Source organism: Leucoraja erinacea, chromosome 3 (assembly GCF_028641065.1).
Source record: "Leucoraja erinacea ecotype New England chromosome 3, Leri_hhj_1, whole genome shotgun sequence".
NCBI classification, from domain to species: domain Eukaryota; kingdom Metazoa; phylum Chordata; class Chondrichthyes; order Rajiformes; family Rajidae; genus Leucoraja; species Leucoraja erinaceus.
In genome coordinates, this window is record NC_073379.1 from 62,383,432 (window position 1) to 62,394,585 (window position 11,154).

Genomic DNA, 11,154 nt, shown 5'->3' on the forward strand with positions numbered 1-11,154 from the left:
TTATCATTCTACTCAGAGAAAATATCTCTATTCCATGCATGGGGTTTAACTGGGCTCACTCAGGACCCAACCTTAGAGCTGAGAGCTTGCAGTTGTTGCAACACTGAAAGAGCCACAGGGAGACCGCACCTCTTGGTGTAGCACAACTTTTCACACAGAGGAGACATGGGGTGGTGGTGGGCAAGGGGTCAACGCGGGGTGTTTGAAAAGGAGGTTCTCTTGAGCTCAATGTACATTGAATTGAATTGAATACATTTTATTAGCCAAGTATGTATACAGTTAAGGAATTTGCCTTGGTGCTTTGCTCTCAAGTAACAACACGATATGCAGTAGACAATTAAAAATAAAACATTATAATTTAAACATGTGAAGAATGAAATAAAATACCAGAGCACAAGGAGGCTCCAGACTTTTGGCTGTTGAGTAGAGCTACTGCTCGTGGAAAAGAGCTGTTTTTATGGCTGGCCGTGGTGGCTTTGACAGTCCGGAGTCGCCTTCCAGAGGGAAGTGCTTCAAAGTGTTTGTGGCCAGGGTGAGAGGGGTCAGAGATGATCTTACCCACTCGCTTCCTGGCCCTTGCATTGTACAGTTTGTCAATGTGGGGAATTGCAGCCAACAACCTTCTCGGTTGATCGAACGATGTGCTGCAGCCTCCGGATGTCATGCTTGGTGGCTGAGCCAAATCAGACCATGATGGAGAAGGTGAGGGCGGACTCTATGATGGCTGTATAAAACTGGACCATCATTGCCTGAGTTTTTGAGTTTTCATAGCCTTTAGGTATAAAAAATATATAATGTGGTCATGATCAAATATAGTTTCAGTAGTTAAAATGCATAGTTTAGTTCAATATTTAAGTGCAAACAAATTGTTCTATAGAGTTTAAAAAAGTAGCATATCTCAAATAAAAAGACCAACATGCACCTTTGTTGATACTGGATTGTTCATATCAAGCGAGTCAAGTCAAGAGTGTTTTATTGTCATATGTCCCAGATAGAACAATGAAATTCTTACTTGCTGCAGCAGTGTAAACATAGTACATTGTAAACAATAAACGAGATAGAAAAAACAAAAAATGTTTAGTGTGTATATATACACATACTCACAAGTATACACACACACATTTATATATATATATATAATATATATATATATATATATATACACACACACATACATAAACACAAAAAACAAACAATAGTCTTGCAATAATAATAAAAATGATAATAGTTTATTGTAGTTCAGAGCTTATTTGAGGTTGTAGTGTTTAATAGCCTCATGGCTGTAGGGAAGAAGCTGTTCTTGAACCTGGACATTACAGTTTTCAGGAGAATGGAGTTAGGAGGGAGATATAGATCAGCCATGATTGAATAGCGGAGTAGTCTTGATGGACCAAATGGCCTAATTCTACTCTTACCACATAATCTTATGAATTGGACAACGAAGAGGGACAGGAGGATGTGACTGAATGAGGCAGGTAACGGATCCAAAATATATTGTTGAAGAAACCTTAGCCCTTGCATCTGTCCAACCGGTATGAGGTTCTGTGAATGAGAGTAGAGACTGCTGGTCAGACCAGCAAGCAGATTGCTGCATCATTGTAATAGGGGATGGTACAGTTAAGAGGATAGATGATCTCTCTGCAGCAACAAGCATGTGCCAGGTGCCAGGATTAAAGACATGTCCTCAGAAATGGAAATGAACTTGGAGTTAAATCCTTTTGTTGTGAAGTTAATGGAATAGGCTAGACAAGGACGAAAACCTCGCTCAGGAACATGAGCAGCCAAGATTGAAAGTAAATAAAGAGAACTACAAAGGGAAATTGCAACAAAAGCAAGATAAATGTTTGCATAATTTGCATTTAGGGGCCTATAATACAATACCAGCAGTATGATCATCCCTTTTTACTTCTCGACTCCACTCATACAGCCTCCCCAGACAAACCTACAGTATTATCATCTAGGAATACTGCCCTGATGTTCTCTTTGATCAATGAAGCAACTTTCCCTCCTCTTGTACCCCCACCTCTATATCGCCTGTAGTACATTTATCCCGGAACTTTAAGCTGCCCAATCCTGTCCCTCTCTTGGCCAGATTTCTGAGATGGCTGCAACCTCCCAATCGCATGCACCTATTCACGCCCTGAGTTCAGGCCTCAAGCACTCAAATAAATACATTTTAATCTAAACATCTTTCCTCGCTCTCTGCATGCTCTTGCCTTCCTGTCTACTGATCTTTCTGTCTTGTAGTCTTCTATGCCAACTTCCAGTTTCCCATTTGCCTCAGCACCACACTGGATCCTGTTCCCCCTGCCAACCTGGTTTAAACCTTCCTACGTAACATTTGCTAACCTCAGGATACTGTTTCCTCTCCAGCTCAGATGCAACCTGTCCCTCTTCTACGGGGCACCCCAACCCTAGAAAAGTGCTCCATGATCCAGGAATGTGAATCCCTGACTCCTGCATCAACTCCTCAGCCAAGCATTCACCTCTTCTATCTTCTTATTCCTTCCCTCGGTAGCACATAGCACTGGAAATCATCTGGATATCACTAATGCAGCTATACTTTCCCTTGAGGACCTGCATTTTAGTTTGGTTTAGTTTAGTTTTGTGAAGTTTTGTTTAGTTTAGTTTATAGAAACAGGCCTGTCAGCCCACCAAGTCCGTACCAACCATTAGTTTTATGGTATCCCACTTTAAATTGCGCATCTTTGGGATGCGGGAGGAAACTGGAATACCCAGAGGAAGCCCACACAGTCACAGGGAGAACGTGCAAACTCCACACAGTTGATACGCAAGGTCACATCAAAACCAGGTCTGTGGTGTTGTGAGGCAGCAGCTCTACCAGCTGCGCTACTGTGCCACCCCCATATACAGTGCATTGAGAAAATATTCAGACCCTTCACTTTTTCCACATTTTGTTACATTACAGCCTTATTCTAAAATTGGTTACAGTCATTTTTTTGTAATCATCAATCTACACACAATACCTCATAATATAAAAACGAAAACAGGTGTTTAGTAATTATTGCAAAATAATTAAAAATAAATAACTGATTTAACACATTTACGTAAGTATTCAGACCCTTTGCTGTGACTCTCAAAATTGAGCTTTGGTGCATCGTGTTTCCATTAATTATCCTTGAGATGTTTCTACAACTTGATAGGAGTCTACAAGTGGTAAATTAAATTGATTGGACATGATTTGGAAAGGCACACACCTGTCTATATAAGGTCCCACAGTTGACAGTGCATGTCAGAGCAAAAAACAAGCCATGAAGACGAAGGAATTGTCTGTAGACCTCCGAGACAGGATTGTGTTGAGACACAGATCTGGGGAAGGGTATAAAACATTTTTTGGAGCATTGCAGGTCCCGAAGAGCACAGTGGCCTCCGTCATTCTTAAATAAAACTTTGAAACCACCAGGACTCTTCATAGAGCCTGGCCAAACTGAGCAATCGGGGGAGAAGGGCCTTAGGGTAGAGACTTACTAACATATTCAGGGAGGTGACCAAGAATCCGATGGTCACTCTGACAGAGCTCCAGAGTTCCTCTGTGGAGATGGGAGAAACTTCCAGAAGGACAACTATATCTGCAGCACTCCACCAATCAGGCCTTTATTGTAGAGTGGCCAGACAGAAGCCACTCCTCAGTTAAAGGCACATGACAGCCCGCTTGGAGTTTGCCAAAAGACACCTAAACAAAATTCCCTGGACTGATGAAACCAAGATTGAACTCTTTGGCCTGAATGCCAAGTGTCACGTCTGGAGGAAAACAGGCACCGCTCATCACCTGGCCAATACCATATCTACGATGAAGCATGGTGGTGGCAGCATCATGCTGTAGAGATGTTTTTCAGCGGTAGGAACTGGGAGACCAGTCAGGATCGAGGTAAAGATGAACGGAGCAAAGTATAGAGAGATCCTTGATGAAAACCTGCTCCAGAGCGTTCAGGACCTCGGACTGGGGCAGACATTCACCTTCCAACAGGACAACGACCTAAAGCTCACGTCCAAGACAACGCAGGAGTGGCTTTGTGACAAGTCTGTGAATGTCCGTAAGTGGCCCGGCTAGAGCCCGGACTTGAACCCGATCGAACATCTCTGGAGGGACCTGAAAATAGCTGTGCATCAACACTCCCCATCCAACCTGACAGAGCTTGAGAGGATCTGCATTGAAGAATGGGATAAATAACCCAAATACAGGTGTGCCAAGCTTGTAGTGTGATACCCAAGAAGACTTGAGGTTGTAATCACTGCCAAATGTGCCTCAATAAAGTACTGAGTAAAGGGTCTGAATACTTATGTAAATGTGATATTTCAGTTATTTATTTTTAATTATTTTGCAAAAATTTCTAAACACCTGTTTTCACTTATTTTATTGTGGGCTATTGTGTGTACATTGCTGATAAAAAAAATAAATTTAATCCATTTTAGAATAAGGCTGTAACGTAACAAAATGTGGAAAAAGTGAAGGGGTCTGAATACTTTCTGAATGCACTGTATAGTGGGGGAGATGAGTTTCAGTTAATATGCCATCGGCATCTATACTGGGGAAAAAGGAGCTCTTCCATTGGGTTGGGCTTCACTTGAAATGTGGTAGGACTAGTTTCTGAGTGAATCACATATCCAAGTCTTTCGCCTAACTCCCTACATTTACGCCATAGGAACTTACCACTTCTCATAGCTATGTCATTTGTGCCAATGTGCAAGGCAACTTCTGGCTGCTCATCCACCCCTTTGAGAGTGTTCTCCAACTGCTCGAGACATCCTGGACTCTGGCACCAGGGACGTAACACATCATCTTAGAGTCTCATTTGCTGCGACAGATTCTCCTATCTGTCTCCCTGGCTAATGATTCTCATATCAATATGCCTCTACCTGACTTCACCCGTGCCGTGCCTCAGAGCCAGACTGAGACGTGTAAGAAGGAACTGCAGTTGCTGGTTTAAGCCGAAAATAGACACAAAAGTTGGAGTAACTCAGTTGGACAGGCAGCATCTCTGGAGAGAAGGAATGGGTGAAGGCAGACTGAGACGACAGACCTGACTGCTCATGATGCTCTCCTTCAAATAGTCAACCCCCTCCCCAACTGTATCCAAAAGGGTGTTAGTAATGCAATCATTTACATTTAGACTGGCCAAGCCAGAACAAAGGGTATTAGTAATGCAGGGCACAGGGAACAAAATCGTAAAAATTAGAAGTGTATGTAACTAAGGTAATATAATAATTGCGGGGTCATTAATTTACATGTTGACTGGCCAAGCCAGAACAAGGCTATTGTTGTGAAGGGAACATTCATGTAATAAATATAATTAAACAAAAAGGGAACATGTTGTTTTAATTCAAGTATTGTGCAATGACTAAGGATGATCTGGCAGTCAGGGACTAATGATCGTAATAAGATAACATTTTATATAAAATCATTTGGTAAGTCGTTGGGTTCAATCTGAAGCTAGGATTTTAAATCTGAATAAAGCAAGCTAGTGCTAAGAGTCGGTTAGATTGGAAAACTACATGAAAAGGTGTGATAATAAACAAGCATTGGCTAATAATGCAATAAATAATACATGATTTCTATGTAATAAGGCAGATGAAACTGCAGGAGAAGTGTCTCAGTCATGGCTATCAAGATAGATTGATAGTATTAAATCCAATGAAAAGGTTTTTAAGTTGCAAAAAAAACAGTAAGTTTGAGCATTTGGAAATTTTCAGAAGTCAGAAAACGAGTTCAAGCATTGATAAAGAAATGGAAAGTAGAATATGAGTAGGCTAGCAAGAAATATAAAAACCAATCGTGAGAGCTTTTATAGATACATAAAAGAAATAATAGATTATCTAAAGTTAATGTGGATTCTTATAGACTGAGAAGAGATATTAGTTTTGATAGTTATGGATTAGACTGGCTCAAAGTTAAGGTCCTAAATTGGAGCAAGGCTGATTTTCGAGGCATTAGAGGTCATTTGGGAGAGTCTGTTTGCAGAAGCTGGAGATTCTGGGGATAAGGGAAGCTTTCAAAAGTGAGATTGCAGGAGTACAGGGACAGCATGATCCTGTTAGGGTGAAGGGCAAGGCAGGGGCAGGTTTTGGAAACCCTTGGTTGACAAGAGATGGTGAGACCCTAATTTACAAAAGGAAGCATACATGCGATTGAGGCCGTTGGGATCAAGAGAGCACCTCTATGAGCAGGGCCAGCCTTAGCCAATTGGACCAATTGCTCCCAATTGGGCCCCGCGCCTAAGGGCTCTGTGCTAGTGCCGCTAATCATCGTCTGGAGAAGACTGTATTGCAGTCTGCAGTTGCTTGGACTGTTGCTGAATGTGCGGGAGTGTTGAATCCCTTTTGCATTGCTTTTAGTAACAGCATCCTTTATACGATGCAGTGCAGGCTCACCAATTGTTCCCAATTGGGCCCCGCACCTCCTAAGGCCGGCCCTGTCTATGAGTACAGAAGTGTAGGAATTCACTTAAGAAGGCAATCAGGAGGGCAAAAAAGGACATGGAATGGAGCAGGCAGACAAGGTAAAGGGAAATCCCAAGAGATTCTACTGGTATATTGAATAAATGTTGTTAAGGAAAGAACAGGTCACATTGAAGATCAGCAGGCTGTCATTGTGTAGAACCACAAGAAATGGATGAGACATTAAATGAATAATTCTCATCTGTTTTTTAATGGGGAGAGTATCTTGGAAGGTAAGGAATTGAGGCAAAGGAGTTTTGATCAAGATCACGTACAGTACTAATTATAAAAGAGGAATTGTCGACAGTCTAAAGCACATTAAGTTAGATAAATCACCAAGGCCTGACAAGTACATCCTCGGACTCCGAAAATCTTGTAAAACTAAAACTGGGCACCTCAACAGAAAACCTTTAACCTGAGTTCATAAATTGCTGCGGTAATTTGGAAAGAACCAGAGTAATATTTTGGATTTCATTTATGTAATAAAGTTTACTTGGAACTGAGACTGTTAGGCCTACACACTTATGGATTTTGAGGTTAGTTTGTTCTTATTCTGCTCATCATATTAATATATTTTTTCAATTTTCAGTTTATGACTTTCAAGCAACTTCCCCTGGGATTTTCAGTGACTCGGTACGGAATTGTCCTGAAGACAGTGGTTTCCTCCAAATTAATGCAATTGATCGTTGCCCTAGTCAGCTGTCTTCCATTTACACAGAGGGATGAAAACAAGGGCAAAGAAGGACTACAAGGAGACAATTCCTCTTTTTTTTCTTTCATCTTAAACAAATTCTTAAACTCTTTGATACTCAATGAGGGTATTCTGGTGAATTCAGACTACAGTCTACACCCCTTATCTCTCACAGAGAGAAAGCACACTATTCTTGTAAATCAGCAGCTGAGTGGAAGAAGGTGAAACGCATTTGCAATGGAAGTACTTCATAGAAGTGAAGTAGCCAAGGAATCAAACCAAGGCCAATTCACCTATTGCCAAATTACAAACTACCTGAGAAAGAACAGAGAATTCACAATTTATATGAAAGGTTGTATGTTTTATATGGCGTGTTCTTGCTTTTTAATTAATCTGCTTTGTTACTTTCCTCAAACATAAAATACAGAAAAAAATTGTGCTTTCACCAATATGGCGAACAGATATTGTGCTGTAGTGGTTCCACACTAAGGACAATGCACATGGCAGTGTCAAATGAACAACTCAGTCACCCATTTGTTTTAACTTTGGGACTTGGTACATGGGTGAAAGTTCCAACTAACAGTGATGCAAACAAAATCTTAATTTTGCAACAAAACATTGCAGTGTTATATTGAATCATGTAAGATTGCTTGTGAAGAGAAGCTTCCAGAACAGATTTATTTTGTGGTTTTGACAGGTTGTTTGAATTTTGTTTTACCCTATCTCCTATTTACATACATATTTCACACGTGCCATAGTTTTATAACTCATGCATGATGTGTCCCATATTTACATTTTTTAATATTATGATGTTTTTATTCAAAATGAAGGAGAAATAGATTGTGAAAGAGTGATAAACCCTTTCATAAAGTGAATCTTGGTCATTTCCTTGTAGATTTTAAGTTAGAGAGAATGTTACGTTTCACAACCTAAATTAATTGAGAAGCCCAACAGATTGAATTTGAAATCCATAGTTTGCTGAAGCCAACACCTAGAATTAAAATATTGAGCACTTTTTGGCATTTGGTGAAGCTGCTGTTTCAAAATGTTGTACTGCAAATTTAAAGATGTGACTTTTATAAATGCAATCCGCGAATTGCACAAGTTTTTAAAATAGAGGACACAGCGGTGGCTCGAAGGGCCGAATGGCTTCCTCCTGCACCTATTTTCTATGGTTTCCAGAAGAAATAAACCAATGTTATCACAACCACTGTACGGAACGATATCTCAAAGTTAAGAATAAAATTCACTTCCTAATTTTTCTTACACACAATATTCTGACCGTTATCACTAATGAGCAGTTTTATAACTTTAAGAATTATTTTTTATGCAGTAATTTATTTGTATTGTTTTTTATAAAGATATGTTGTAACTTACCCTTGTCTTGGTCCACTTGAACTTCACATCCCTTCTGTCAGGGCATTCGTCCTAGTATATTTTAGTATAGCCCAGATCAGGGACTAAACAAACCAGAATATAATTTCCCTAATCCCCAGAACAATTGTGTCGCTTAAAATCATTTGGTTTTTGAAGACAAGGTATAACACATAATTGCCTCTTTTAAAATAGTTTGATAAGACCTCAAAACAACAGAATCCAATACTAACCTCATGTTTCACATGCTTCTGCAATTTGCATGTTTTTAAATGCAAGCCTGGTGTTATTTAACCTCCTAAATCTGTTTTATCTACTACTCCACTGTTTTCTTCCTTCTTCTGATCCTTCAGTAAGCATCTTTATTTTTCACCCAAGTTTTGTAAAATCAATAGCCTCTTACTCCATCTGTGACAGAGGAATTATAGAATAGCATGAAAAATGAGATATGTATGTCCAAAATTATAACAGGTCTACCCCTGTTTCTATAATGCATCCTCCTCACGTGAGATCTCCATTCCTTTACAATATATGCCCCTAGCATTATTCAGATCGGTTCAGATTCTGCTTTGAACTTCCTTCTAGTCCTCTTTCCTATTGTTTTATAAAGTTCACAATAAAAGATTCTTGAGCCATGTTTCCTCTAACTGGTATTGGATTATTCTCAAAAACATAACAACGGATCTTTTCCCCATCCAGTAATAATGTAACAAAATAAAATTATCCATGTTAAAACGTTTAAAGCAATCTGTACATATGTTGGAGCTTTCTGCATAATATAGTTCTGGAAGCACTTTTGAATAGAAAATGATGTATTATGGTTTTTGCATGGTTTTATAGAGCTTGTATATATTTCATATATCTTCACATGTAGATTTTTAATTGCAAATTTGATTGTATATTTGGTTGATTGTGTTGCCCAATACTACATATACAACATATTGGAAATTATGTTGCTATAGCTTGAATTTTCAGCAGAATAGGTTAATCACTACTTCTTCATTAACATATAATGTAGTCTTGTGGTTTATTATAACTTTGATAAATTATTTTTTCTCATTCATATTATTCGTTTGCTTTAAATGGTTTACTATTTTGGGCACAAAATAATTCTCAGAATAATTTCTCTGAAAATGGTACAAGATTGAAACTGGATCTCTGTCAGCACTTAAACAAATGAAGGATGTATTGAAAAATAAAGTAGATTTTTTCACTTGTTTTACTATTATTACCGAGGACTTGTGCTACTTTCTTTATATAATCAAAAACAGAAATATCCTTTAAGGTCTTTGCTAATGAGGCTTTTGTTTTATTCTTGGCAAAGACTAGGATTGGATTTGATTTGAAATGTAGATTCTATTGCTGTGAAATAACTGTCATAAAACTTCGGCACCTGGAATGGATCTTTTTTTTTGCAATTTTTATCCTATGGGAATTGCTCGAAATAAAACTTTTGAAATGGCTAAATGACTAATTAGGTTTTTATTATTTAACTCTACTTCTTCACCCATACCAAGGTATAATATTTGCATTATCTGATCATGTCATTCGCAAGCACCCTGATGACAATTTTGCTGATAGTTTACGTTTGTATGGGAATCACCTTTATTTAATATTTTAATGAGAAGAGCTGAAATGGCAATGTCATTAGAAGTCAAGTGAAGACTTAATCTGAGACCAGTGAGGTTAAAATTATTTACAGTATATAGTTACATTGAACAGTGCTTATGTTATTCATAGTTTGCTGGAGTATTTATCACAGAGACTTGAGGATGTAGCACAGACCATCACACAGACAAGCCTCCCTTCCATCGACTGCGTCTACACCAGCAGAATCAAGGACCAGTCTCATCCCAATCATCCCCTTCTTCCCTTTTCTATAAGGCAGGATATACAGGTTTGAAATCACATACCTCCAGATTCAGGAACAGTTACTTCCAACTGTTAACAGGCAACTGAACAGTTCTCTCATCAGCTATCTTTTCTCACACAGAATAGTGAGTGTGGAATTCTCTGCCTCAGAGGGTGGTGGAGGCAGGCTCTCTGGATGCTTTCAAGAGAGAGCTAGATAGGGCTCTTAAAAATAGTGGAGTCAGGGGATATGGGGAGAAGGGGTACTGATTGGGGATGATCAGCCCTGATCACATTGAATGGCGGTGCTAGCTTGAAGGGCCGAATGGCCTACTCCTGCATCTATTGTCTATTATCTATTGTCTATTGTCTAAATATTCTGCCTATTATCAGTTCAAATGTATCTGTGAATGCAGCATTTTCATTAGCAATGCAACTTTTGCCTTTATGAGCTAAAAATATCTTGAGGATTTAAAATCAATGTTACAATTAATTTCCTTGTGTTCACATTTGGGATTCATTCTCCAGTGAGGCAATCACATTTTTCCTAAGGGTCCAGGGCCATAAAAACTTTAAATTTAGTGTAAAGCAACAAATAAATAATAAAGGAAAATAGGACTGGTTTGCTCATGCTTCATGAGGTAGATAAAATAAGGTTTGAAGGTTGCATGTGACATTTTCATAGTGATTTTGACACATTGGTAGGAGATGAAGTGAAGTAAGTAACAATCTCAAGAGTTAGTAAAACTGCACATCTGCACTACAAGAGCAATTTTAGACTA

General features: G+C 39.0%; 1 protein-coding gene across 2 annotated transcripts in view; it reads left to right on the forward strand.

Annotated features, from left to right (window-relative positions):
* glis3 (GLIS family zinc finger 3) overlaps positions 1-9,984 on the forward strand; it is a 477,161-nt gene extending 467,177 nt beyond the window's left edge. For both annotated transcript variants that reach the window (XM_055632800.1, XM_055632799.1), the window contains one exon: positions 7,046-9,984. In XM_055632800.1, the coding sequence (XP_055488775.1) occupies positions 7,046-7,182 (137 nt within the window). In that variant the 3' untranslated portion in view covers positions 7,183-9,984. The remainder of the gene's footprint in view (positions 1-7,045) is intronic.
* The last annotated feature ends 1,170 nt before the right edge of the window (positions 9,985-11,154 follow it).